The 26,033-nt window shown below is 38.1% G+C and overlaps 1 protein-coding gene and 1 non-coding gene across 8 annotated transcripts in view; one reads left to right on the top strand and one right to left on the bottom strand.

Moving 5' to 3' along the window:
* Window positions 1-26,033, top strand: part of CDK14 (cyclin dependent kinase 14) — a 335,131-nt gene that overhangs the window by 148,155 nt on the left and 160,943 nt on the right. For all 7 annotated transcript variants that reach the window (XM_062569095.1, XM_062569097.1, XM_062569096.1 and 4 more), the window contains 2 exons: window positions 7,282-7,344; window positions 20,179-20,302. In XM_062569095.1, coding sequence (XP_062425079.1) covers window positions 7,282-7,344; window positions 20,179-20,302 — 187 coding nt within the window. The remainder of the gene's footprint in view (window positions 1-7,281; window positions 7,345-20,178; window positions 20,303-26,033) is intronic.
* TRNAV-UAC (transfer RNA valine (anticodon UAC)) lies at window positions 346-414 on the bottom strand. The gene has a single exon. It is a non-coding gene; the product is annotated as a tRNA-Val (tRNA).

Below are 26,033 nucleotides of genomic sequence, written 5' to 3' on the forward strand. Positions count from 1 at the left end.
AGCACTATGTTCTTTTCCTGTTCCCTGAGCAAAGCTTGCTTTTTGCTCAGTCCTATAATTTTGTTATTTTTTATTTAGATTCTGATCTCATGATTAGAGATACTTACCTCCGTCATAGGGAGAAAACTGCTTGAAAATTATTGAAGTTTGAGTTTGCTGAAGATTGAATGGGCATTGCCTGACGTGCTTCTGCATATAGTTTGGAAACAAGAGAAGGATGGAACTTGCATATCTGAGCATGAGTTTTCCCTTCCCTATCCCAGGAGATAGTCAGGTTGGAATCAGTGAGGTTGGAAGGGACCTCTGGAGGTCATCTAGCCCAACCTGCCAAAGATTTCCTGGTGCTGGTTCCACTGGGGCTTGAACCCAGGACCTTCAGCATGTAAAGCTGATGTGATAACCACTACACTATACTCTACAGTGTCTGTTTTAGTGAAGATTTCTGCCATCCATCACAAGAAGGGTCAAGACACTTGCAGGTATTTCCTAATGGAGGTCTGCTTACTTGGGACGTGCACTGAAGAAAGGTTTTGTGTTTTAAGTTACTTAGAGGAGGTAGCACAAAGGCATGACAGAGCCTTCTGAAGGATGTGTAGCTATGTACCAGAACCTTGAATTCACATCACAGCCCTGGAGCAATGATCTTTTGGCATGATTTAGTAAAATACAAGTATTTGAAGAAATAAGGTACCAATGTCTGCCTCAGGTTGCCTTTTAATTTCAGGCAAAATTGCCAAGATATTTTTAAATCTGTAGCTAGAGGACCCTTATTGCAAATATTTGTGATACACAGGGTGCATTTTTTTTCTTCTGTTAATAAATTCATTGTTTGTACTTAAGATCTATGTCTTCGAAGATTGCAGTCAAGTAAAAGGAGAGATGAAGTCTTTCACAGCTTCTAATGCATCCACTAAGCAACTGACCTTACTTCTGGGGAAGGAGGTAGTGGGAGAAGAGATCAAGTTCTTACAAAAGTATAATAGATTTTGCCCAAAATGTTGTATTAGTGAGGCAGTAAAGTCACGTTTTTTAAATTAAGAGATGCTGCAATTAAGATCGTTTAGGCAATCTTAATTTGCCATTCTTGTGGAAGAGCCTCCTGTGCAAATCTGCAGATGACTGTGTAGTGATGGCATGTGGCGTTTGCTGAACTTTTCTTATTTGTTGTGGATGTAGAAACTAGGGTGCCTTTCTTTGGATTCAAAGTATGGTTTCACAATAAGGCAGGTAATATGTAGAGAAGTAGATTCTATCCCTGCCACAGAGCTTGTGTAATGTTTTGGTAACCATCATCATTAGCACAATTTTGTGATGCCATCAGAAATCACCAGCGTCACGGTTGAAGTATTACTGTTCGTTCCTTACTTTTGCATGAGTTTATCAGCCTCCCTTGTGAAAGTGTTAAATGCTCACAGGTGTAACCGAAGTCAGTGAAAACACACAGAAGGCAGAAAAATGCCAAATACTCTGAAAAGTCAAAAACAAAGTTCTAAATTGAGATCTTGAAGTCAGTGATACTTAGAATTTTTTCTCTTTGCTTCTCTTCCCTATCTGATACAGGGGGTTTTGACACATTTCCTCTGAATTGGTATGAAATCTATTTCTGTTTATGAAACCTGTCAATACTGTACAGCACAGGAGAGCCAGTGAGATTAATAATTTCACCTTCAAAGTAGTAAATAAGATGGAGACTGTAAGCTGTGTGAGGAAGGGTAGGGGGGAAAGAAATAGCACAACTGTTCTATAATCAAGTACTTCCTATTCTGTTCAGTGTGTGTGTTTCATCATGTGAGGGGAAAAAAAGTATAGGATTACTGTACATATTAAAATGTTATCATAGTGCTCATTTTGGGGTGAACAAATTAAAGGTTATGTGAGCAACCTTAATTCTGTAGTTCCCTTACTTCGGAGTTCTTCGCAGTGAAAACTTAACAGTGTAGCTATACCATGGGTAAACTGGTGGGGTTTTCAGGGCAGGAATAAATGTGATTTTGAACGTATGCTGAAATACAATATTCAGTCAATACTGAATTATTTGTGGTGATTTATCTGGGTTGGGGATTAACAGTGTGTTACATAGTTGTTACAAAGCTAGATCTAAGCAGAATCAGTCTAGCCAGATCCACCTGGGATCAGCATGTGTGTGACAGAGCTCTGCAATTACTTGGGGGTCTCTGCACTGCATTTCCAGGGCATCCAGTTTCCCTGGGAGGTCACTCTCTGACCTGCTGGTGAGTTGATGATAAGAGGTCTGTTGGTTGGCTTGTTTCTTGTCTCTTACTACCTTGCTTCAGCATAGTTTTATGTTATTACCAATACATAATTGTATCTTGAGTTTTCTCTATGCGATACATTTCATTAGTTCTAAGGTGCTAATTACAGTGAAGAGCCTGGTGTCAGAGTATGCAATGCTGTGTCTGGAGCCACTGTTCCACCTGGGAAAGCACATTGCCTTCTCATAGAAATAGCTCTCTCTGCAGTGCTGTCAGCTTTCCTGGCTATACTTGTATTTAATTCAATGTGCTTTGTGCCCCTACCCTGGGAACAGAGCAGCAGCTGACTATGCCTTCGCTTTCGCTCCACCTCCTTTATTTTAAAGTGAGGAACAATATGCTATTATAAATTTCTAAGTTGCTTTTCCAGTTGATACCATAGTGATTAGCTGCTTTTATAAGAAGGACTCTTAAGAGTTTTATGATGGAAAGTTCTTGAAAGATTTGAGCAGAAAAGATGTTATGTTTCTGTTTCCTATCTGAATGAAGAGTTAGTAGCGATTTGATGTGTGTGTGTGAGGGAAAAGGGAAATGTAAAAAGACAGCTGCACTATTAACTTTGCTAGATTTCCAGGATTCCTTATGATAGTAGAAATTGCTACTCACAGGTAATTTTATGTAGGTACAACCGATCAATTTTTGAATCAGTTTTTGCCCTCAGGAATCCCAGACCCTGGAGACAAGAGATAAACTCTGGAGAAAGGAAGACTTTCCCTTGGTCAAGGAGGATTGGATTAGAGATCATTTAAGCAAACTCGACATTCACAATACATGGGCCCTGATGGGATGCAGCCACGACTGCTGAGGGAGCTGGCGAATGTTATTGCTAGGCTGTTCTCCATCACATTTGGAAGGTCATGGAGAACAGGAGAGATATCTGAGGACTGGAAGAAAGCCAACGTCATTCCAGCCTTCAAAAAGGGCAAGAAGGAGGATGCAGGAAATTACAAGTCAATCAGCGTCACCTCCGTCCCTGGAAAGGTGATGGAACAGCTCATCCTGGATGTCGTCTCTCAGCATGTGGAGGAAAAGAAGGTGATCAGGAGTAGCCAGCATGGATTCACCAAGGGGAAATCCTGCTTAACCAATCTGATAGCCTTCTGTGATGGAATGACTGTCTGGGTAGATGAGGGGAGAGCAATGGACGTTGTGTACCTTGATTTTCACAAGGCTTTTAACACTGTCTCCCGTAACATCCTCCTACATAAGCTCAGGAAGTGTGGGTTAGGTGAGTGGACAGTGAGGTGGGTTGAGAACTGGCTGAAAGGCAGAGTTCAGAGGGTCATCATCAGTGGCGTGGAGTCTAGTTGGAGGCCTGTGGCTAGTAGCATCCCCCAGCGCGTAGTACTGGGTCCCATCCTGTTCAACTTTTTCATCAATGACCTGGATGAGGGGACAGAGTACCTCCTCAGCAAGTTTACTGATGATACCAAGCTGGGAGGAGTGGCTGATGCAGCTGAGGGCTGTGCTGCCATTCAGAGAGACCTGGACAGGCTGGAGAGCTGGGCAGAGAGGAATCTCATGAAGTTCAGCAAGGGCAAGTGCAGAGTTCTGCACTTAGGGAGGAATAACGCTGTGCACCAGTACAGGTTAGGGGATGACCTACTGGAAAGCATCACTGCAGAGAAGGACCTGAGAGTCCTGGTGGACAGGAAGTTGACTATGAGCCAGCAATGTGTCCCTGTGGCCAAGAAGGCCAATAGGAATGCATCCTTGGGTGCATTAGGAAGAGTGTTGTCAGCAGGTCGAGGGAGGTGATCCTGCCTCTCAACTCAGCCCTGGTGAGGCCTCATCTCGAGTACTGCATCCAGTTCTGGGCTTCCTGGTATAAGAGTGACATGGAGCTACTGGACAGAGTCCAACGTAAGGCTTCCTTGAGGAAAGGTTGTGAGAGCTGGGCCTCTTTAGCCTGGATAAGAGAAGACTGAGGGGGGATCTTACCAATGTCTACAAATACCTTAAGGGAGGATGTCGAGAGGATGGGGGCAGACTCTTTTCAGTGGTGCCATGCAACAGGACAAGAGGCAATGGGCACAAACTGAAACACAGGAAGTTATGTCGGAATATGAGAAAGAACTTCTTTCCTGTGAGAGTGACGGAGCACTGGAACAGGTTGCCTGGAGAGGTTGTGGAGTCTCCTTCTCTGGAGATGCTCAAAATGTGCCTGGATACGATCCTGTGCAGTGTGTTGTAGGTGACCCTGCTTGATCAGTGGGGTTGGACTAGATGATCTCCAGAGGTCTCTTCCAACCTCAACCATTCTGTGATTCTGTGGTGAAGAGAAGTACTGACACAGAGGTTTATACTTGGCTACCAGCTCTCCTGGGCCTTGCGTTAGGAAGTAGTAGTTGAAGTAATAAATGACACGTATTAAAATTATCATAGTTGATATTCATGCACAAAGAAGATACAGCCAAATAAAAACTGAGACAATAGGAGACAAAGAGGTGGTCCTCATACTTGGCTACAAATGGAAGTAGACGATTAGTGATGTGACTCTGAAGAGGATGCTCTTAGAAAGCTTTTGGTGACTAACACTGTGTGACTGGGGAGCATCTGGGGTCCTAGGAGGTCACAGTTATCGGACCTTTCAGAGTCATACTGAGTTTGCCTTCTTCTAGCCTGTTTTCTACTGCCTATTTGCAAATTTTAGAAATCAGTAGAAATTGAAGGAGACCGTAAGTTCGCACCTACCAGCGTATTTGTTACCTGCAAAGACTGAACTGCAGGGAAATTGTAATATATAATATAATAATGTATAATCCTCCTTCTTCAGCCAGCCCACATAAGCGAGTGTTTTCGGCAATGTGGGTGGATGTGGCAGGCATCTCTGTGTCTGTGAGATATGAATGATACGGAGCTGCCCTTTTCACCCTGCCTGTGTTTCCAAAGCATGCTTTTTTAAACTTCTCCCAAACACTGCAGATGCTACCACTATTTAAAAATTCATATTGAAGTTAAAGAAGAGAACATGTCATTCCTCCAGGCTGTCATTTTTCTGCAATAAGAGAGAACGTACTGAAACAGGTGGAAGCTACCCAAATTCCTTATTTGAGGCCAGCTATGAAGACAGGCATCACCTGTAGTAATGATGTTTCAGGTGATATTCTGCCAGAGGCATTAGACTTTTGTACTTGGGTTAGTACTCAAGAGCTGTTAGTTTTTCAAAACAAATTACAGGGTTAACAGATGACTGTGATTGATAATGTTTCCTTGGTGTTGATGCAGTAAAATGGAAACAGAGTTGGGTAATGTGTGATGAATACTGAAGAATACCTGGCCTGTTCTTGGCATGGCTTGCTGATATAGTCCCAAACAACTGACTAAGAGAATAGAAAAGAAATAATACCTGAAACTAATAGACTTTATAAAACTGAAAACAAGCCTTTAATCTAAATATGGATTTATGCAAAATGCACTTAAAATAATTCAGTGACATAAATATTCACTGTAAATATTCACTGATAGATGAGTTTTTTTTTTTCCATTTTCTTTGTAAATGCATTCAGTGGTGTCTTAAGTAGAAATTGATATATTACTGTAGCTTGTGTTTGGGAAGAAACTGTGTTGCAGTCTAGTGCAATGTGCCCCTTGCCCTTGTGGTATTAACAAATTTCATTTTGGGACCCACATAATTTCCCGTAGTCAGGACACTTGCTGTTTTGAGGCCACATATGCATTTTTGGAAAAAAAGTGTGCTGGTGCACAACCTAATCAGCCAGAATGTCTTATATCATTACAATATTAATTCTTCATGCACAGTGCATTTTCATTGTTAGCTCCAAAAGAATAGAGGATAGCTGATATAGAACAGTTGTGGTTAGTCCAAATTTTAATCTTAGCAGGTGTAAACTTTTATATATATCCATATGATAATTCTGTAACAGATTCGCTGGAGGATTGCTTCCTGGACTTGAAAACATTGCACAGAAAGCTCTTTTGGTATTTTAGAGGAAGCTTTTGTCCAAACCTCTCACCTTGAGTACTGCCTATATTTAGCTGATCTGTTCTGTATGTGAGGCATGCATTGCCAACTTGCTTTTCAAGGAATGCTAGCTGATTTTTACCAGATGTTTTCTGAAACCAGATGTGGACGACAGAATCACTCGTAGTTTTTGATAGTTATTCCAGTGAATAATTTTGCTTGGTTTATTCTGAATGTAGTTGCAGAAGCTGAGTTGTGCAGTCAAATCAGAAAAGCAAAATGTGACTTCAGTGGAAATGTGCTCCTGGCTGGTAGGAAACTGAAGAAGTGAGAAGAAAAATTCAGAGAAAATAGTGCTTCCATAGTTAAAAAAAAAAAAAAACCCAAAACAAAAAACAACCCCCCCTTACTTAAATATTTATTATGGTATTCATAAGATTTATCTATACATTGCAAGTCCACCTATTTTATAAAGAGATTTTATGGTATAGTTGCAGAGAATATATTCAGCTATGAAGTGAAAACTGATTTAATTTTTTGAGTCTTCAGTGAGGCCATTTTCTAAAGCATCTGTAATTAGTAGCAGTACATGTGCATAATATATGCTTCTTTCTGAGCTGAAAACTGTCATTCAATACTGTGGCATGCAGATTTATTTTCTAAAGCAGTAAACTATCATAATGTAGACTCATAAAAATTATAATTAGAAGCCAATGTCTTAATATGAACCATATGATTAGTATTTGAGGTTCTTCCTTATTTTCTTTCTATTTGTCTCAGGCATTACCTGTATGGTATTGATGGTGATACATTTCTTAAAGTTACAGAATGTTACTGAAATTCAAATAATTTTACCTTATGCAAAGCATTAGAAACAAATGCAATTTACATTTGATGAATATTCATATCAGTCAAATTGCAGAAGTTGTTAAATAAAATGGAGCCTAAAGGCACAAGTTTGTATGTATGTGGGGAAAAAATCACCTTATCTTCCATTAGTTCTGTCCACTCCTAAGTAGAAGGATATTTATTATTGTAACCATACAGATATTAATACATTTTTTCCATCTGACTTTCTTTTAGCACACTGATTTATGTCAGTACATGGACAAACACCCTGGAGGGCTTCATCCAGAAAATGTGAAGGTAAGAGTCAAAAAGAGGGCACATTCAGGACAAGTGCAGTAACAATTAACTTGCACAGAAGGTCGTGTGAATGATTTACTTGAAACTTGTCTGATCATTAGTTAAGAGAAAAATGATTGGCATATGAACTAGTTTTATTTAAAATAATTAAAAATACAAATATCTGAACATTCCTACAGAAGAACTTGTGAAGTGTGTCAAATTGATTCTGAGCCAGAATAAATGAGTAAATACTATTTTAGTGTTGGTAACCCCTCCTCTCCCCTCAAATGTTTACTTTCCTAACACACTCTAAGTGAACATATTTTAGGCTGTCAGCACGAGATCTTCAGAGAGATAAATCAGTGCAGGTTCACAGGTTTTGAGGGAGCTATAATGAGTTCTATTAGCTGAATGTGCTGCTTTTTTATATGAGGCAGCATATAAAATCTTTCCTAATCTTTCTGCTCCCATATTTTCATTAAGCATTTTCAAAAGAGATCTCACTTCTTACGTTTTTCTTTTTGAAGGTAGATCTTAAGATTCATCATGCAGTAAAGGAAGGTATTGTTAGCAGGGTTTGATAGAAAAGTATTTGATTGTTAGAGACGTGATCCAGTTACTTTCTGGGAAGTCAGCCAAATTATTTTAGCATAAAATGGAAGCCAGTCAGACATGCAGAATGTGTCTTGTGTGTATAGACCACCCAGATGATATTTGTTACACTTGTCTTGCACTTTGACACCATTCCCAGTGTTGTTCTGCTTTGGAGGTGTTTCAGTCTCCACTTGTCATACTGAGAATTTTATTCCAGTATTTAGTTGCATGAAGACAGAAATTGAGAAATTCATAGAAAAAATAAACATTTTTTTTTACTTGGAAAACTGAAAAGGCCTGTCTGATTTTTTTTTTTTTTTTTTTTTTTTTTTTGAAAAAAGGCAATAATTTAGCTTTATGTAATAGGTGATCATTATTGTATGCTATCTAGACTTCCTCATGAAGTCAAAAAGAGAGTAAAGAGAGTTGTCAAAATGGGATGGGTGAATTGCCTCCTGGAGCTGGGGTCTCCTCCCACTGCCTGGAGGGAACCTGTTTCATGGTGCCCCTGTGAGTGCTCAACTGGTGTGTGGCTAATGGCAGCTGAGGTACAGGTGGTGGTTGGTGACTGAACCTTTTGAGCTTTCTTCACTATTCAGTTCCATAAGTAGAGTTTCACTGGCTGAGTGAGTTTTTGAAATAATGGCTCTATGTTTCATTTCCCTCTCTGAAAACTTTTACTTTTGCCTCTCTGAGATTTGGGATAAGGTAAGATTAGTTTTGAGAGCTCTTCATGCTGCTTCGTGTATGTGAGAATACTCTAAGGTTGCAGTGGTGTGTCAGTTAAGATATAGTGTGCAATAGTCATTGCAGCTGTAACTCTTCCCCACTGAGAGGACATCATAATTCACATAACTGCACTTTTTCTAGCTCATATCAGGGCCCAGTGAGCTTGTCTTTGTGGAAGATATTTGTACATCGATAATTGGGCTTGCTACTGCATCACTCCTCTAAATCCTGAGTTAACTGGCTTTTACAACAGATTTACTGTATAAACCACATGTAATTATGGAGGCAGAAGGAAAGCTTAGTAGGAAAGCTTTGCTATTAAGCTGGCTAGCTTGCTTTACAGGCACTGTTGAATGTTGCGTGGTGGGATTGTAGAGGGAACTGCAACAGCAGCATTTTCCTTTCAAATTTTGCTGCATGTATTCCTGTGATTATCATCTAACAGCAAGGTTCAGCAACACTTAAGTTTAGGGGCACATTAGAAATGTTTCTTGGAGTAGCCAAGTGTGTTAGAATGCTGATGTAATGCTAGTTCAAGCTTTATTAAAAGTCTATGTGGATTATTGATGAAAAGGGACCTGGAAAAAAGCGAAAACATTGGTTAACTGAAGCAGACCAAGTTGTCCTTCTGCCGTGAGTGATTCATTGGACAATTAAAACAATATTTTTCTCTTAAATAATAATAATGAAAATGAATTATATATGTTTAATAGGACGTTTTAGCAGGCCAGCGGCAGGGCTAGCCTTAGTTTGTAGTGATCTTTATTAAAACCGAACATGCTGTTTTGAGCTCCCACCATTCTCAAACTGAAGCAGCCAAGGTTGTCAGTGAAATACTTACCTGTTCTCAAGGAATGAGTGAAAAGTATATGCTTAGCCAAGCAGAATATTTTCTTCAGCCAGGAGGTGAGGAAGCACAGAGAGAAGGAAACGCAGTATTATATGCTAACAACTCCTAGACCTTTGCCAGAGTGCAAAACCAAAAGTTTGTGTTGCTCATTTCTTGCAGAGGCAATATATGGTTACTACGTACTATCTTAATGTTTTGTCATACTGTACTAAATCTGTTGGCAAAAGTAATTGTGGTTCTGAGGCCTTATCACCTGTTTTAGTTCCAGCTTCTGGGCAGAGATGTCTTTCTGGAGCTCCAGACGATTTTTAAGGGTTGAGCTGAGCCATGTTAATTAGCCATCTCTCTCCCTGCCGGCCTCTTGTTACATGTCCTTCAGGAATTTCAGTTCTAGTCAGAATTGTAGACTGAGTGTGTTTAGAATCACTGGTTATGTGGCTACATCCCCAAATCTATTTTAAAAACTTCCAGTTCAGTGGTTATATTCCAGCAGGAATAAATTGGTCCTGGTTCTCTGGGGCTGACCTGTGCAATTAAACCGTTGCAGCTCTCCCAGCAAAAAAGGCCCTTAATTTTGTTCTGAGGAAGCTACAGGCTACTGATGGATATTCCTTTCTGGCTTGTTGCCAATTATTATAAATACAAAAACACATAATCACACATTTTTATTTCCAAAAGACATGGTAGAAATAGCTTCTGTAAAACAGTAGTTTATAGGAATGCAGAAGCAAAGCCATTATGTATTTACATTTGGTTTCCATGGGATGTCTTCAGTCTAGTTATATTTCTGAATTTTCTCCTTATTTACAAGCTGAAGACAATGCTGTTCCATCTGGCTTACTTTCAGATGAAGAAGAATTGTAAATAGAATAAAATCCAGATTGCTTTGATGGACACACATACTACTGTCGCCTTGGGTGTTGTGTTTGATATTGCCTTTTTGGTGGTTTCAAATAGGCTATTTACTGTTGCTTACATATTTTAAATAAATAGTAAACAGAATATTATAAGTATGTGAAAGTATAAAGAGGACTGTCTCAGTTTGCAGTTGTAAGAGTCTTTGGACAGTGTGTTTAAGTAAACAAAAAGAAAATTGCTTCCTAGGTTTAGCATTTTTAGCGGTGTGTATGCATACACATGTAATGACTTCAGAATTTTCCACTTCCTGTGCACATACGCAAGTCTTAGAAAAAACATCAGGCTTTAAACCTTTAAAGATTCTCTGTGTGCAGCTGAGATGTTATCTAATGTTGTTTTTAATATACATATCCTGAGAAGGGTAAACTGAGAATCCTGGTGATTCTGGACATCTGCTTAGGTACCTGTAACTTCCTATTAGCTAGAAGGAAAATGATGAGACATAGTTGTTCCAATCCCTACATTCAGAACTCTAAATTCAAAACTGGATTCATACCCTATTAGTTCCAAGTAAACAATATACAGCTTTAGTTGTTAACAAGCCTGTATATCTACCACTTATTTATAACTGTGTATTAAAATACTGTGTATAGTATTATAATTGGGAATGAGGAGAGAAGAAGGTAAATAATTAAATACCTTTTTGATAGGGACAATCTGATCTTTTCTTGTGTCTGGTTTTAGAGATACCTTTTTCAATTCTTCCATAATCAAAGGCAAGAAGTAAGTCTGAAGTGTGTGGCCCCACGTATATGTTATACCCAGTTCTGCTTCTGGTGGAATCTACTGCTCCAGCTTTATACAGAGACTAAGCTGGGAGCTGTTCTGTAAGTGTATACCATATAGAGCTTACCAGACTCCAAAACGTGGCTCTGGCAAGCTGAGATACAGGTCGTGCTGGTCCTCCTCTAGCCTGTGCTAGACTTACTTCTGACTATCCCTGTGCTGTTTCTCCTGGCCCAAAGTACTGGAATCAGTACTCTGAGCTTTCTATCCTGCAGCTGTTGCTTCCTTTAGAGATAACTCATATTTCTTGGACTCCCACTTGAAACATCTGGATTGCTTCCTACAGCAGAAACTACTGGTCCCAGTAGCAAACTCGATCAGAGTTTTTTCATGATGATATTCATGCTGGTTTGTGCTTCTTTTGGTCTGGTAGAGGGCCACCTCTCCTAGCCATTTGACTTATCTTCTTAGTTCTCCTGAGCCTTGGTTTGCAGCTATCTGTAAATGGTTCTTGTTTCGTAAACTGATAATTTTAATTTTTCAGTACCTTTTCTTTTTTCAGTATTTCAGGGTGTCCTGTGAAAATCTATTACACTTCCAAAACTGTATTCTTAACTTTTTTAGCTTTTGAAATAATATCTCTACTTTAACTGTATTGTTACTCCATTTTACTACAGTCTCGGTCACATTTTCTTTTTATCTGCAAGTAGAATTATCTTTCTGTTTTGCTGAGTTTTTTTTTTTTTTTTTTTTTTTCATAGCTGAGTCCGTTTTCTGTAGCTCCTATTATTGGTAGAACAAATGGAGCACAGGCTTGCATCCTTCATGCCTACATTGCTTATTTACATTCCTATATTAAAAATATATTAATGAAAGCTGATTTGCTTTTTAATTAGTGCATGAAATACTTGCACTCTTTTGGGAAAAAAAAATCCTTGCATTTTTCTGTCTGACTTTTCACACTCCCTGCAGCGTAAGAGGTAATATCAGCAAGCATTTGAGTTCAAAAAGCATCTTTGACTAAATGAAAATAACACTTGTCTCTGTCCCAGAGTTCCTCAATTAGTGCAACACCAGCCTGGGTGACAATGAGGTTGTCAAGCAGAAAAGTAAAAACTGTCTCTGTCTTCTCAAATCACTCTCCAAAGCTTGCCTTCAGGCAAGTTGGAAGGTTCCTATCATCTACTGTGACCAGAGGGAGAAGGAACTTCTAGTTTGTTCTTTCCTTTTCCATCTAATATTGTCACTCTGATTTCCTCTTCCCTGGATGCCTCTTCTCTTCTCAGGGCCATACAGCAATAAGGACGAAGAGGCCCTCATGTAGCACTTTCTGTGCAGGGAACAGGATAATTCAGCTTTCTCTTGGGAGTCATCATGACTCTGATTCTTAACCCAGCTGAATGCTGGTCCCTTTCTTGCTCCTAAAGTCTGTGAGATGCAGCAGTCTTCTGAGTATAATGTACTATTTTTTGAAACAAACCCCAAACAAACATTACCTTCACAATCTTTAAAAATTTGTTTTATCTTTGTTATGCAGAAGATCTATGTTGGAGAAAATAGCTGACTTGACTGAGGTTGCATGTGAAGTCTATGGCTAAACATGGTATGCAATTCTGGTATTAAGTTTCCTAGGCAGCACCATAATCTTTATAAAATTACAATCAAATTGCAGCAAAAATATGACTAGTTTCAGTCTTAAAACTTCTACGGAAATAGGTGAAATATATAGCAGTGGATGGAAGACTAATAAATAGGAATTAATGAAACATAGAGAAGTGCTGTAACAGTTTATGTAAATGTGAAAGAAGAGATCAGTCAACAGTATGATAAGTTAAAAACTTCCCAGAGCCTTAAGAGATTCATTTTTGAGCTATGACTAGCAAATTAAACTGTTAATGAAGAAAAATTACAAATCAAATATGCTAAGTATATTGAATCTATTAAAGCAAAGTTTTAATAGTGACCTCCTCAACAAGACAAAGTGCAGGGTACATTGATGGTGTCCGATGTTACGAGGAATCTCAGGGTCACTTAATCATTTGCATTATTCATTTTTTTCCCTCTATATACTGCTATATTGTGAACATTGTCCTAACTGACGATTTCAGTTTTTAAAGTGGTATCCATTCTTGACAGGTAAGTAAATTTGTTAATTTTCAAATTAAGTCATTGAATGCCAATCTGAGTCCAAGAATTGGATGTCTTTTCTGTCATCTGATGTCTTTTGCAAACACAAATGTTTATAATTGCATACTGCTTTAAAATATTCTGAAACACTGAGGATAGGGAAGCACATGGAACTCGGAAAGAGTTAGTTAAGTTGAAGGGCAGCTCCAGAACCTTTGGTAGTATCAGAGCATTGCATACTGTCTGTTGCAAAGCAGAAGCTCCATTGGTTATTAGTAATATATAAAAATGTATGCTCATTAGTGAAACATATGGAAAACATGATAAAAGTATTTTGGTTTTTATATTACAGTTGAGCTATTAATGTACTCTGGAGAAAAACCCTGCTAGGCAAATGAGAAAGATGAATATTTCTTTCCCCTTGTCCATTGCACATGTGTTGCAGTCTGTTCAGGTGGCTGACAGGCAACAGCAATCCGTATGCGTCCACAATTTTATAAATATTTTCCATGGTACTTTTATTTGCGTAAATGGTACCCAGTCTTACCCTTAACAGAAAATTCATCCATCCCCTAAGCACTCCCCATTGTACTTCTGTTTTCTTCCCCATCCTGTGGTTGTATATATTTCTATCACGTGGACAAAAAACTTGTGACCTCCTTCATGGGAGAACTATGTCAAATCACGTGGCCTGTCCTGCACTCCTGGGTGACAAATACCTGATTACACAATACAGGAGAAGCTGAAGCAGTGACCTCTTGCGTGCCTGTGTGACTAGTGGTGTATGACCAAAGGATTGACTACCATAGACTTAGATGCATAGAAACTGGATGATTAAACCATGATAATGTATCTGTTCATGATGAATTTTGATTTCATGCATCCAGATGAGAATGTATTTTGTTTCAGTTACCATAATGACTTCTTGGAGTTCAGCTAAAAACACACTTTTACTCTAGAGTGAGTACATAGTGTCGTGGTCCTTTTAATTTTATTGGCCATTACTTAGCATTAAGTTGGAAGCTAGTCAGACTAATGTCATGCTTTTGAAATTTCTCTCCTACTCACTGAAATTAGTGATGCTGTTGATGTAGAGTTGAATTAAAAATATTTCAACAGATATGCTAAGTAGGAAGAGATGATGTTTAATGTGGTTGAGAAGTTGCCATTTTTCATTCCTCTTTCAGTGAACAAGCAGGTGTTACAGCAGACAGAATAATGTTATGCCAAATTAAGGTTGTCTTTTACACAAGGCATTGAGAATTGATTATTTAAATTAGGCTTTTTAGTTATCAGACATTAAATATGGCATCAGCATTTCACTCTACTTTGTCAGTCTTGTCACTTAAAGTAATGATTTGATAATATGCACAACTGTGAACATTAAATGCAGAATTCTTTATCAGAGTATTAAAATTCATGCTAAAAGAATGACACTTTTATATTGACTACAATGACAAATATGTGGAAACCCCTAACTGAAATACCCATGTTAATGTGTGCAATTTATTTTCTGTGTGATCCATACAGTTCAGCAAAATCAAGAAAATAGTGTGGGGATGAATATAACACTTTTTCCAGTGTCTTTAAAATTGGTGAGATACCAGTTGTCACTCTGACCTAGTTCAACATGGGAGTGAATTGATACAAGTTAGAAGAGGAGGTTGAATTGAATTGATTTTTACTTTTATCATTCAAAAGAAATCTAAAAGTCTTTCACCTCTTGAACATTAGCAGATGACTGTAACTGATCATAAGGGAGTATCTTTATGCTTAGTTAATTAAGCATACCTTCCTCATTGCAAATGACTGTAGTAGTACCCAGAGGGGAGAGAAAATGATGAAAAGAACGTAAAGGAGAATACAAGTCAGGCAATTAACACTTTCTATTCTCTTTTCTTTGCAGTTCTGCTACCGGTTAAGTGTAAAAATCTGTATTTTTAGGACTTACCTTTTTTTTTTTTTTTTTTTTTTTGAAATTATATAATCTTCATTCCCAGTGTGGGTGTATTGTTATGTGTTTCTGTCCAAAATTGGCTTTGGTAAAACTCTGGGGTAAGGAATGCAGGAGCAAGCTATCAGCCTCTCGGAATGTTTTTCTAAGAAGAGTATTTTTTAAAATTCTCTTTTTGAGTGAACTCAACTGGTTCTGGGGAGATTGGATAGGAGTAGCTTTTTTGAAGTAAAGCTTATTATGATTACAAAATTCATGCAGATTCAAATGGCTAATAATTTTTTATTCAGATAAGATCCTTTATTCCTAGGGATGCATATTCTTGTCAAGTCAACGTTTTGTTCCTGAAGTTTCTTCTTCCTACTCTTTAAGCAAAAAAGTCTACAAAGCTTTGACCTGAAAACTGCAGTATTTTCTTAGGACACTGTTAGTACTAAAAAGTTGCATTTTATCTGATGAATATTACCCTGGATGTGAGGAGGGCACAGTGGGCAGAAACTGAACCACAGGCAGTTCCACCTGAATGTGAGGGGGAATTTCTTCCCTATGAGAGTGACGGAGCCCTGGACCAGGTTGCCCAGAGAGGTTGTGGAGCCTCCTTCTCTGGAGATCTTCAAGGCCTGCCTGGAGGCAACCCTGTCTAACATGCTCTAGGTGACCCTGCTGAGCAGGGAGGTTGGACTAGATGATCTCCAGAGGTCCTTTCCAACCTTACTGATTCTGTGATTCTATGATTCTATGGTGATAAGAACTTGTGCTTGATCAGCTTTTGGCATGCTGGCAGAAATCACGCAGAAACATTTCTCATTGCTTCTGTGATAATACGTACTACCAGGTAGATTATGTTAATGGTTTAAAACAAGCATATCTAAAACTCTGAAACTACTTAGCAAACCCAAACCTAACTGAACATTGCATTCCGTTTTGCATATTTCCAAAGCTGCATGATTGTACTGGGTGATTTTTTACCTCCCTTTGCCTTTGTAAATAGCTGATCATTCACTGAGGGTGGCTGTAATATCTTCTGGATGATAGAAGAAGTAAATTTGTTGTAAACATGAGGTGTCCCGGGTTGGGTTTCTTTTATTGCTATTTTTAGACTTGATGCCTTATTAAGACGGAATATGATACAATCGATGCTGAATACACACTAGGGAATTCAAATGTTTAAGTGATACCCTACTGGTATGCCTTGATACATATTAAAAGCGGGAGCATTTGGATTATCAGTGATGAGTGATCCTAAAGCTTGTGCAGTGTTGCATAGTTACTTCTTGAAAGTAACTACGCTAATATGGCAATATCAGCTTGTTAAGGAGCTGACGTGTTAATCCAGTCTTACTTTCAGCTCTGTTCTGAACCATCTGAGTACTTCTACATATGATCACCCTCCTTTATCAGTAGACTAGTCAGAGCTGTTTGAACTTAAGTCAGAAAGCATTAACTCTTGCCAGTCCCACCTATCAGATTTGTTTTGGATGGCTTGTGTCAGTGTTTGCCTTTGATGAGCTCATTTAAGTGGGAAGAACTGAGGCTCCGATGTGACATTCAGAGGCTGACAAGCTAGTAAAGTATCCTATTGCACACAAGCCATCTTGCAGCTATTGAGTCAAATATACAGCCAGTGCCTGTAATGATCTAGGCTATGCACTAACGCAGACTCATGAAAAACACCATGAACCAAGGCTGATAATCCAGACAGCTGGCGAGGCTCTCAGAAGGTTTAATCAGTTTAAATAGGCATTTGGTCAAATGTTGCATGTAGCTCATGTGCCTTGAAAGTCTATGTTCATTTGCTGTAGGTCTAGCATTTTTATGCCATTGAGTGTTTTCTCTCGTAAGTGTTAAGATCTGCTAACGTTCTTTTAATATCACAGTCCATAAACCCCAAATTAGCTTTGACCTGTGTGCATGTTTCTCACTGTGGCAGTGAGTGTTCTGTATTACAATATTTTGTCTTGATTAGAGTGAAGGCTGTGTAACTACTGGGGGAAAGAAATGTGTTTTCTCATGGCTCTATTAAATAAGCATGACCTAAAACAGATATTCGTACTTTTTTTGTCTATATTTAAAGAATATTGAGCATCCTAATATGAGATAAAGCATTGCTGAAAGCCTCACTACTATAGACTAATCTCATCTCTATTTTCTGTCTTTCAACTTTCACCACAATGAGCCTTGTAATCTTCTGACTTTTTCATTACACCACCAGCTGTGTCAAAGTGGCCCAAACCTCAGTTCTTACTGATAAGCTATAAACTCAACATGATTTATTAAAGGTTATTTGACCATTACATAGCACTGTTTATGATAATACAGATTTTAAAATGAATAACATATAAGCTCAAGAACTGTGACTTTCTTCTGTCTTCACAACCAACCTGCTGAAGTGAGTATGGAATTTGCCACTGACTCCTGTTAAGAGTCATCCTCTAGTATTCAAGGCTGTGGTCCTGTGGCCTGGGGAAAGCTGAACCACAAGCAGACCTAGGAGGAAACAGTGGTTCAATATCAGTTTTCAGATCAGATATATGGATAAGAGGGAATGGTACTTCATCTAACACTAATTCCATGTCAAGGATTTCTGTCCTCATGAAGATAAGGCAGATAGTGTTGGAGCGAAGCAGAGAGTTTTCTCAGAGACAGCTTTCCTCAAAGACAGCTGAGAGCACTTGGCTGTAAGAAGGCTTTAAGAAGGCAAAGGTGTTTCCTGAGGCATCAGAAACAATGCTTTCCAGTTGACTTTTTTGAACTGTGGAAGAGTTGGAAATGGAGCGGTTCTTCTGCTGTATTTTTTTCCAACAATCCTGAAGGGCCTATTGTTGTTGAATGTTCTAATGCCAGGCATTAGGTTCATATTTTCATTTAAGTCTTTTCACATTTAATATTACCAAATTAAAACAAAGTTGAAGGAAAATGAGAAAACAACAAAAAGTTGACAAAATTTACACCATAAAGAGACATTTTTCCCCTTCTTTTTCATTATCCTCTAATGTACAAGTTACTGATACAGTATTTGTGAGTGTGTTAATTGCCTTTTGTGGAAATAGTCAATGAGAATAACATATCAAGAAATTTGGAATAAAACTGCTAGTTTTCAAAGCCATGCTTTCAGAGGTAACATTTATTCTGTTTAGTTGGTTTTTTTTTCTTTGCACAATGTGTAAAATCACTTGACTTGGCCTCACAGCCAAATTAAAGCCCACATTAATGTTTTTTTGAATTACAAGAACTAGAGGGTTGGAATATAATATGATGTTTGAACTTTCTTTGCATACGTAAAAATAATATTTGAGGTCAAATACCACTGAGTTCGCTTAGCAAACTTTCCATATCTTTCTGTTCAAAAAAAAGATTTAGAAGTTATTTAGTGGCATTTAATTTGTATTTTAAGGATGTAATGAAAGCTACTGCTGCTTCCTGTCCTTAAAATAGTTTTGTGTACCATAGGTTCCATTTTAACCACAATTCAAAAAGGAATGTGCATCCTACTTATGCCTTTCCTGCTATTCTTTCTTTTGTTTCTGTATTTTACTCTTAGGTTTCCTCAGCACATTGTTAGACCCAACCTTGGCCAAAAAGGCGATTGATATGGCTCTTTGTGCCCTGGCTAAATAGCTAAATATACAATGCATTGTGTCTGCACTTGGGGGAAAAATGAAATGCAATTAAATGCATTTCAACTTCAGTTACATGACATTACTGTTTCTTTCATGTCAGCCTTTATTCTTCTTTATAATCAGATTTCATAACCTCTTTTATAATGTCTCCTCACTTCAACAGTCACTAAATAAATAGGAAGCTTGTGTTGCAGGTTAATTAGAGATTCTGATGTGCGCAGGGTGACTTTTCGCAAATCTTTGGTGTGATTCCCCACCTTCTTGGAGAGCACCTTTTGCCATCTGTTGAACTGTGAGGCAATGGGTCCATATCAGCTCTTGCATCTTCCATATTTGGTGTGGCAAAGGCTTGTTCAGTTTCCATTTAGAAATCATAATATTTATTAAAATATTTCAGGCAAGCATCTGTGTAGTAGGAGAAATCTTTTAGAACTACATAGAAAACTCCTGTGAAACAATTTTTTATCCTTTGTATTGATAAAATCTGTAAGGCTAAAATTTAGTCTTCTATGGCAGATGCTTCTAACAGCACAAGAGAATGATGAAGGCAAGATGAAAAGGGGAGGACAAAAGATCCCTGACATCTAACTCTTTGTTTATGGTAGCAAATTACAGAAATACACAACCTGAATGCCAAGCTGTAGAGAAAGCATTTGTAAAGTACAGTGAAGGGTTAAAATAAACATGGGGATGATACAGATTTCCATATAAATTTACCTTGAAGACTATTATAAGTAGATTTTGAAAGCCATCTTTGGGTTTGATGTGAATTATTATTTTTAATGAAAAATATATAAACATCTCCCGTATAAAACTTTAAGGGGGAAAACCTACCATATTTGTACATGTCCCTGGGCACACAGGCATTATTGATACTACCTTAATTTCTCCTTTGTTTTAGCTCTAGTGTCCCATCCCCCAGCCTTATCTCCCCATCCCTATCCAGCCTGTAATGTTGTTTCTTATAATTAATGAAGATACACATCTGTCTTCAGGCTACCACCTAATCTCTGAGGCCATATGGGTAAATGGACTATAATTATAATTTGGTAGAAATTGAGCCTTCTGCACTGGTTGTATTGCTCTTGTTCTATGTAAAGCAGGCAAATTGAATGTATAATGTAGTAGGGTTGAAGACTGGGTTAGTTCTTGCAAAGTGCATATTTTTAGATTGAAATTTCATTGTTATAATTTGGGTGGGAGTTATGCCAGTTTGGGAGGATTCTGACACAATGTTGCCACAATATATAAGCACCCTGCATATTGTGAAGAAATCAGGTGTGGTTATATGCAAATTATTAACAGACGTCATTTTTTGTCCTCCTCTTTTTCAGTTATTTTTATTTCAGTTGCTGCGAGGACTGTCTTACATCCACCAGCGTTACATTTTGCACAGGGACCTGAAACCACAGAATCTTCTGATCAGTGACACGGGGGAGTTAAAGCTGGCAGACTTTGGTAGGCAAGCAGTTAATTACAAGTCTCTTATAATGTTGTAGGAATGTCAGACAGATGGTTCCATTGATTTCTCTTTCCCTCACCCCGTTCCTTAGACAAACCTTCATTGTAGATCATTGTAAATTTTTCTCCAGAGCGAAGAAATGGATTATGGTCAAAAAAATGCGTCGTTAAGATAGAGGAAGTGGAAAATAAATACATACTCCAGCTCTCGTTAGGAAGATAATGCTGAAAGTATTTCAATTTTCTTTACCACAAGACCTCCAGAATTAGAATTCAGAACCTTTGAAAGGCAAAAATTCAGACCTGAAGGAGTACAGAATATATCAAGAGCACAATCACTTCTGTAAATAGCCTTAAGGTTAGAGGGGTCTAGAAGTAGGGTTAATTTTCGTAAAATGCCCATTGACTGAAAGAAATCAAAACATATATACTTTCTGGAGATTAAAGGAAGCTATGATCATCTGGATTGCTTTCAGTCTCCATTCTTAGTACTATATGAGGAAGCCTCCTATGAAGTATGAAGTCAGGGAAAATTGTCCAGTGAAAGATTAGCTTTTTTTTTTTTTTTTTTTTTTAAAAATACTTTCTAGTGGCTAGTGCTGTTTCCTCTGAAAGGCATTATGAATGTAGATGTGGAGAATGGTAATGTTTACTCTAGTGATTTTACAAAATGTTGTAGGAATTTATTTATTTCCTATATGTCAACTTATCAGATACTGACTCCAGCAGTTCTCCTGAAGTAAGCTGAAAATGTGACCTGTCAGCTTCTTCGAGATATGCTATTTGTATGACTGCTATCCACATTGGGCTTCACATTTCATTCACCAACAGTAATGAGAGAGCCTGATGTGCTAATTGGCAATTTCACTGTTAAAGTAGTGGTGTTTTTTTGTCTTTTAATTAGCATTACTGTAATTAACAGCTCAGTATGTATTTGCCACTCTGGATAAAAGAACAGGACTTCAGGTGGACACAGTCCACAACAATTTGATTGGCCTTTAGATTGCAAAGAAATGTGATTAAAGGTGAAAGATGATTAAATCAGAAAAGTTATTAAAGAAATGGCATTAAAACTAAGAGTTATCTAATTTTACATGCCGTCTTCTGTTGCTATCTTTCAAAGCTTGGAAGACACCACAAGCTTTTTAAAGAAATGCTCAAAAAATGCTCTCCTGCATGATGAATTTTATTTTGAGATTTCATTTCTTAGAAATGTGAGACAGGAAAATTAAGTGTTTTTGTTTGCAGTACAAAATGCATTAGTCTTTAGTGAAGCTTCTGTGCTGCTTGAAATAGGTAGTTTTGTTTAAGTGTATAAAATACTATGCAGCTATCTGACTTCCAAGTATCCTCATTGTAAATCCTTCAAGAAATTATAGTGATGGTGCTGTAGCTTTGGTTGATGCTGGAAATTTTATAGATGATCTTACAAACACTTTCCATGCCTACAGGGTTTCAGATGGTGCCACCCCTCCTTTTGCTGCAGCTCTGTTGCCAATGCGTAGCTATTAAAGAAATATATTAAAGAATAACATTTTTAAAATATTAACTTTTAAAATATTTTAAATCTTTTAAATATCTCACTTGAAAATAATCAGGTGTATTTAGGAAGTCTGTTGTAATTTCATCTCCACTTTTTACTTGTTTCTATAATAGTAATCTCTTTAGGGTTAAAGCCTCATTTCATATGGGTTTATAGATGTATGAGACAATAATAACACTTGTCTAGGACTGCAAGGCATTGCCAGATACTACTAGAATCCAAAGAAATAATAATTAAAGTCCTGTCTCGTTAAGTTTGTTGGTTAACAGAGTTCTACTTAAGCAGCTTGACAGATACTATCTGTCAGAATGATCAGCCTCAGTTCTTAATGTCTTACTATAGTGTTTAGTGAAATCCCTGTGAAACCTATTAAAAAAACAAGAGAAAAGTAGAACCACTCATTGTGGAATTCCGCAGTAGCCAGCCGCTTGCCTGTGCAAGTTTCACTAGCCTCCCTTTCCTGGCTTCGGAGAGGGAGGACACAAACTTTTCAGCAATGTTTTAGGAAAACAAGAAAAGCTTTTACCGGCACTGTTAACTGCCTTGTTGGAGATGTTTTGGTCAGTGAAATTTCCATCAGACAGACAGCTGAACACTCTCCGGTTGTATTGTCTAATGTTGCGGGTATAAGAGAGACAAGGGTGTGATGTTGGTTTTTACTTTCTGTTTTCAGTCTGTTATAGGAGGAAATGTTGTAATCAGTATTTCTGATAAAATTCTTGCTTTCTTGCTGTATTAGGCTGAATATCTCATTGATATCAAGAAAGGCAAGATTTTTGCAGCTTTGCATTGACAAGAATTTAAGGTTGCCATTAAGTATTATTTTCAGATAGAGAATGGAGACGTATAAGTAAAACCAAGAAGAAATACCCAATAATAGATATATAATATTGTGGAGAGGATTCTTCTTCCTGTAAGTTTGTCTTTCCCTAATAGACATTTGCATAACCTATTCTGATAAACTGAGAGAAGATTAAGTATGTCCATTTCTTCAAGCTATATTTCCTTTTGTGGCTCGTGACCTTGTAAAATGGGAAACCAGATGGGTTAAATTTCTCTTCTGAGAACCAAGATGAAATATTAAAATTGATGAGGGTAAAGTCTGAAGGGTCGTGACATCTTTCATTGGAGGCATGAGAAATGAGAACACACGTGTGCGCGCGCACACACACGTGCAGTTATTTATTTATTTAAATACTCTATTATTGTAGCCCATCCTTCACCTTCCCAGTATGAAAGACTCTTTTAAATCAAAAGGTAAAATACAGTCCTTTTGCTCTTTATATTTTTCTTCCACAAGTGACTAATTATGATAATGTGCTTGGAGAGCAAGTTAAAATATATTTTTGATTTAATTACCGTAGAAGCTGTATGGACACTGGAGAGTTGGGTGTTTTGTTTTTAAATGCACTGAAGGCTGAATAGAACCTATTGAGAAATCAGTTGCTGTCAGAGATCAGACTGACTTTGCTAGCACAATAAATATAAAATCTTAGAGTAAAGGCCTTTTGGTCTCTAAGGACAAGACCTTCAGATTTTGGTTTCGTAAGTTTACAAAAAATCAACAATGTGCCTGAAGTTTTTAATTTGGTGTCGGGCTTATTTAATCCCCTCAGTGTAAGATATCAAATACTTAAAAGCAGGCTGTAGTAGATCATAGTTCTTGTACAAACAAGGTAAAAGAAAAGCTATTCATGCCCGTTAGTACATTGCGTTGCAGCTGAAGTGGAATCTTTGAATAACCGTGGGCTCGTGTTTTTCTACAGTCGGGTTCCCAGAGGCAGACAGCGCGCTGCAGGGGAGGGACAGTGTTCAGATGCGCGGCAGTTTGCTTTGCCTTGCTGCTCTTTGTGCTGTGGCTGCTATGAAATGAACGGTTGTGAGAGGATTCAGCAGTCAAATGAAAAGGGATAACAGAACACAGAGGCTTTATCAAATTAAAAACTGATGAGGTATAAAGAAACCAGCTTTCTTGAGAAGATAGAGAACACTATTTCCTGAATAATTATTGCTGTGAAAAATAGACCTTGAACACAATTCCTGCATTCTTTTTTTAATGTAATTAAAATTCCACGGGAAATTAAGGTATATTCCTTATGAAATCATTAAATGAGTACAGATGTTAATTTTGATCCTGTGATGTGAATTTAGCTACCAGTCTTTGGGTTTGTTTTTTCCCCTCAACGTACGTCTAAATGAATAGAGCCTTATGCGTGACACTAGTTACCACACACAGGCCAGGCTGGATAGCTGTTTCTTAGGCTTTGGTTAGCAATTTCTTCATTTTAACTTTTCTCTGCACTGTTTTCAGATGCATATGTTTGGCCTTAACATTGTGCTGGCTTTGTGGATGTTTGACTTAAAAAAAAAAATATCTTTGAGCCTTTGTTCAGGAAAGTCCACTTCAAAAAGCAGAGAATATGTTTCTAAAATAAACACATTTATCTTAACTGTAAACAGTGTCAAATGGTTATATAGCAGTGAATAGGAGTGTGAACATAAAGATAAAACACGAACAAAATCTTTTTTTCAAGAGAGATACATGATCAGGTGTTAGTGATCTGTTTAGCTCAGTTGGTTAGAGCGTGGTGCTGCTAATGCCAAGGTTGCGGATTCAATCCCCGTAGGGGCTATGCTGAGGGTTAGACTAGATGATCTCCAGAGGTCCCTTCCAACCTTACCATCCTATGATTCTATGATCTAAGTGAAATAGTAATCTAAGCAAATATGTGTGTTGTAGTAACAATCACTTAACATCTTTGTTTTATTTGTGTATGAGCTGCATATTATAACCAGTCATACGTGTGATTATAGTGATCCTTTATTTTCAAAGTGTCACTGCAGCCTTCTAAGAAGTATGTCCCAAAGACTGTAGAAGCATATATAGATTAGAGCAGCAGAGGAACAGACGAGCTCTGTCAGGCTTATTATCTTTGACTCTGCGTGAAGGTTGGTGCTTCTGAGTGACCACGGGCAGAGGAGTCTGAGGGCTTGAAAGGGCTGGGATGATAGCAGCAGCTCTGGGAGGAGATTAAGGTAGCTGGGAAGAAAAAGAAATGGACTGAAAGAGGCTGCAGCGAAGGTTCGGGTGAGGGAGGAGGCAGGCAGCAACGGAGTGTTAAGGAGGCAAAAGTAAGATGCTGTACAAGCATGAGGAAGAGAAGCAATTAGCGGTTGTGGAGGCTGCCTAAAAAGATCACAAATCACTGGAATGTGATATTGTGCTGTTGTCTTGATTAGTTTACATGTACTGATTTAAAAATATAAGCTTAGTTTTATATCTATGTTAAGTGTGGGGCTGATACTATACCCACATTGACTTTCAAGAGAGCACAGATTTTGAACTCTTCAGATCTACCTTTCCACCAAATCTACCTTTCTACTATCACTTTTTCCTAAATTGGATGTGCTTTGTTGAACATAATTGAATTTAAGTCTTACTCAACTAGATATTTGTATGGGAGTTTCTTATTGTGCTTGTTATTATACCTGTGTTCCAAAATGCTGATTTTCAGGGTTGTGAACTGATGTACTTTACTGTGTAGAAGAGTGTTTTCACTAACCAGCTGATTGTCATATTTTAGCTGTAGTTGTGCTTTGCAGCTGAAGTGAAAATATGTGGGTAAGAAATTGGCATTTTTGTGGGGATATTTGTTATGTAGCAGTCCTAAGCTTGGGTAATTCTTCTAACAATTTTGTTGCCAGCTGTAACTTCATTTGTGAATTGTAGGTTGGATCTTGTGAAAGACAGCTCTGAAGGGCAAAGGAGCTTAAGAGTGCTGGCTCTTCTTAAGGACAACCTTCTCCAAGCACAGGAATGGTTCATGCTGATACCTAGGAAAATGAGCATACAAACTGGGAGACTAGCTTGGGTACATTCTGTCATAAATTCCGTGCAGAAAGGGTATACATAGGAGATAGAATTGAGGACAAGGTATAAAGAAAGAATGTAGGAACATTGTTTGAGCGTGCAGGAATAGTGTCAGGAAAGCCAAAGATCAACCAGAGTTGAATCTGGCAAGGGATGTCAGGGGAAACAAGAAGAGATTCTACTATTACATTAGTTTTGAAAGAATAAAGAAGGAAAATGTGGGGCCCAGTGTTGAGTGGTGCAGGTGATTTGGTGGCACCATACACATGCAAGGCTGAGGTAATCAGTGACTTCGTCGTCTTCATCTTCACCAG

Source organism: Rhea pennata, chromosome 2 (assembly GCF_028389875.1).
Source record: "Rhea pennata isolate bPtePen1 chromosome 2, bPtePen1.pri, whole genome shotgun sequence".
NCBI classification, from domain to species: domain Eukaryota; kingdom Metazoa; phylum Chordata; class Aves; order Rheiformes; family Rheidae; genus Rhea; species Rhea pennata.